This window comes from Penaeus japonicus, unplaced genomic scaffold (assembly GCF_977035675.1).
Source record: "Penaeus japonicus unplaced genomic scaffold, GWHDUDI00000001_assembly GWHDUDI00000010, whole genome shotgun sequence".
In the NCBI taxonomy this organism is placed as follows: Eukaryota; Metazoa; Arthropoda; class Malacostraca; order Decapoda; family Penaeidae; genus Penaeus; species Penaeus japonicus.
In genome coordinates, this window is record NW_028234412.1 from 32,314,658 (window position 1) to 32,317,157 (window position 2,500).

General features: G+C 44.7%; 1 protein-coding gene across 5 annotated transcripts in view; it reads right to left on the minus strand.

The window, feature by feature from the left end:
* LOC122250339 (uncharacterized) overlaps window positions 1–2,500 on the minus strand; it is a 188,406-nt gene that overhangs the window by 745 nt on the left and 185,161 nt on the right. For all 5 annotated transcript variants that reach the window (XM_043011717.2, XM_086541283.1, XM_086541282.1 and 2 more), the window contains 2 exons: window positions 1,762–1,917; window positions 1–923 (listed from right to left, as the gene is read on the minus strand). The exon at window positions 1–923 is cut by the window's left edge and continues 745 nt beyond it. In XM_043011717.2, coding sequence (XP_042867651.2) covers window positions 564–923; window positions 1,762–1,917 — 516 coding nt within the window. In that variant the 3' untranslated portion in view covers window positions 1–563. The remainder of the gene's footprint in view (window positions 924–1,761; window positions 1,918–2,500) is intronic.

Consider the following 2,500-nt stretch of genomic DNA (forward strand, 5'->3'; position numbering starts at 1 on the left):
TGACATTACAGATTCAAAATGAGAAATCCTTAAAATGTTCATACATTGATTTATAATCAATACCATATAAATATCATCCATCTCGAGGAATATGATATAATTGAAAATACAATATTATTTATCCAAACTCATGCCAAAGAGATATAGGCATAAGGACATAAACTCCGATGAAGTAAGTCCAAAAATAACAAGGAAAAAAGTCTGTATAAACACCACTATAGAGAAGAACGAACTTAAGTTTAAAGTGTGTATATATATATATCGTGTTCTATGAGGATATCAGGGAAGAGTTTGTCCCTACGTCTGAGTCGTTAGGTCGTATGAACGACCTAGGGGGGGAGGGGGGGAGGGGGCACGTCGCAACTGCTGCTGGCACTTCTCTTGCTATCATATTATCACGAGAAGTGTCGGGGTCATGATAAGAAATCTGTGGGGTCGTGCGACGTCCCTCCCGCTGCCTGCCGGGGGTGGGCAGCGGGGTGGGGCACAAGGGAACCAGCCAACAAGACCATTCTTCTTAATCCCTGACTAAACTAGTGTTAAGGAGTAGAAAAAAAAACATTTTACTTTCTCTTTTTGGTACTCGAGAAAGGGAGTTTACTCGAAGACACGATCGTCTTCGCCGTCCCATTGGTCTTGCTGTCCGCCGGGGCCTCCTTCGCGGCCTCCGAGGGGGGTGCCGCGCCCTCCGCTGCCCCCGCCCCCGAAGGACTTGGGGTCGTCGACGAGGGCGACGAGGGGCTCTTCGCCGGGGAGGAGGAGGAGGGCGACCCGGAGGCGGAGGAGGATTTGGAGGATTTCTTGGAGGACTTGGAGGTGGATGCGGCTTCCTCTGCGGGCAGCGGGGGAGGCGGCGAAGGGGGCAGTCTGCTGAGGGCGTCCTCGGGGTCCTCGTAGCAATCCGGCACCTTCACCTCCGTGATCTGCGGGAGAGCGGGTCGTGAGAGCTGTGAGGTGCACTGTTTGTGTGTATGTGTGTATGTGTATATATTTGGGGCCGTTATCATGTTTAAGTAGTAGTTGTGATAGGTATACAAGTACCTAGCGGTGATTATTAAATGGGTACCTATTACGACTGTGTTTGTTGGCTGAATGTTTGGCAAACCAAAGAAATATTGTTTCCAAAAGTCTACGCTGAATCTTGATTTTGAGTGTTGATGTAAAACAATACAAATCATAAATGATAAGCAAACTACATAATGTCAATATGAACTATAATGTCAATAATATAAGATAAAATATATGATATTAATATGATAAAATATAATATGATAATATAACATCATGATAATATAATAATAATATGATATCATATAACAATCTAATATAATATAAAATAAAATATAATATCAATATAATAAACAACTGACAAATCAAAAGATGAAATACAATGATGTCTCAGTCACATATAAGATGTGAAAAAGGAAATATGTAGAGTACCACACGTGCTCACACATTATCTGGCTTGCGTTCATCAAACTACATAGATATCTATCTCCCAGTCACCAAAGAATGTTTTCAACACTCGCGCTTCTTCCTCTTGGAATTGAAATAGGTGGTTTACATTGCGCATTTATTGAGATTCACCTTGACTTGAAAACCTTGACTTACTACCTGACCGTTGACTCACTTGAACGTGCAACACCATCAGCTGATTCAGCTATATGACTCACCTAGGCCTAAGGATCTCTACTAGCTGACAAAAGAAGCCATCAAGCCTACTAGCCGATAGGGCACGAAGCCGCACGCCCGCCGTCTTACCTGAACGTGCGGTACGACCACCTGGTGGGGCTTGAGGTCCTGCGAGGAGACGGCGGTGGGAAGCAGCGGTGACGTAGCACACACCGCCATGGTAGACAGGTTGGTGACGACGCTGAACTCCTTCTTGGACTCCGACTTGTGGAAAGCCTTCTTGATCTGTGGGGGAGAGGAGGGAGGGGGGGGTTGAGCGTTGGATGATATGGCAACTAGACGGCGAGTGTGTGAGGACTCGTTGATGATGGCTGATGATGGATGCAATACACGCGCATGCAATGAACCGAAAATAATTCTTATGATTATACATGTATGTAGTACCAATGTAGGCAAGGGCATCTCTCCGTTTCTGCAACTTCGCAGTTTGCAGCGCATTTTCATGTTTACAATTTATAACAAATGGTTCCTCCGAGCAGCCCACGTGACATCAAGAATACCAAGTCTTGAAATTAAACTTCAACCAAAGCTTAGAAAACTGTACGCCTAGTGGAGAGAGAGAGAGAGGGAGGGAGGGGGAGGGAGGGAGAGAGAGAGAGAGAGAGAGAGAGAGAGAGAGAGAGAGAGAGAGAGAGAGAGAGAGAGAGAGAGAGAGAGTGGTGGCTGAATGTTTATCAGCCCGTTAGAAGTCAAAATAAGTCTTGCATATTTTATTCCTATACATCTTTCATACCTCCTATTCCATATGTTATGCTTACTGCTGTTACCATTTTTTCAATGTTTGGAGATTCTGCAACATTGGGACGAA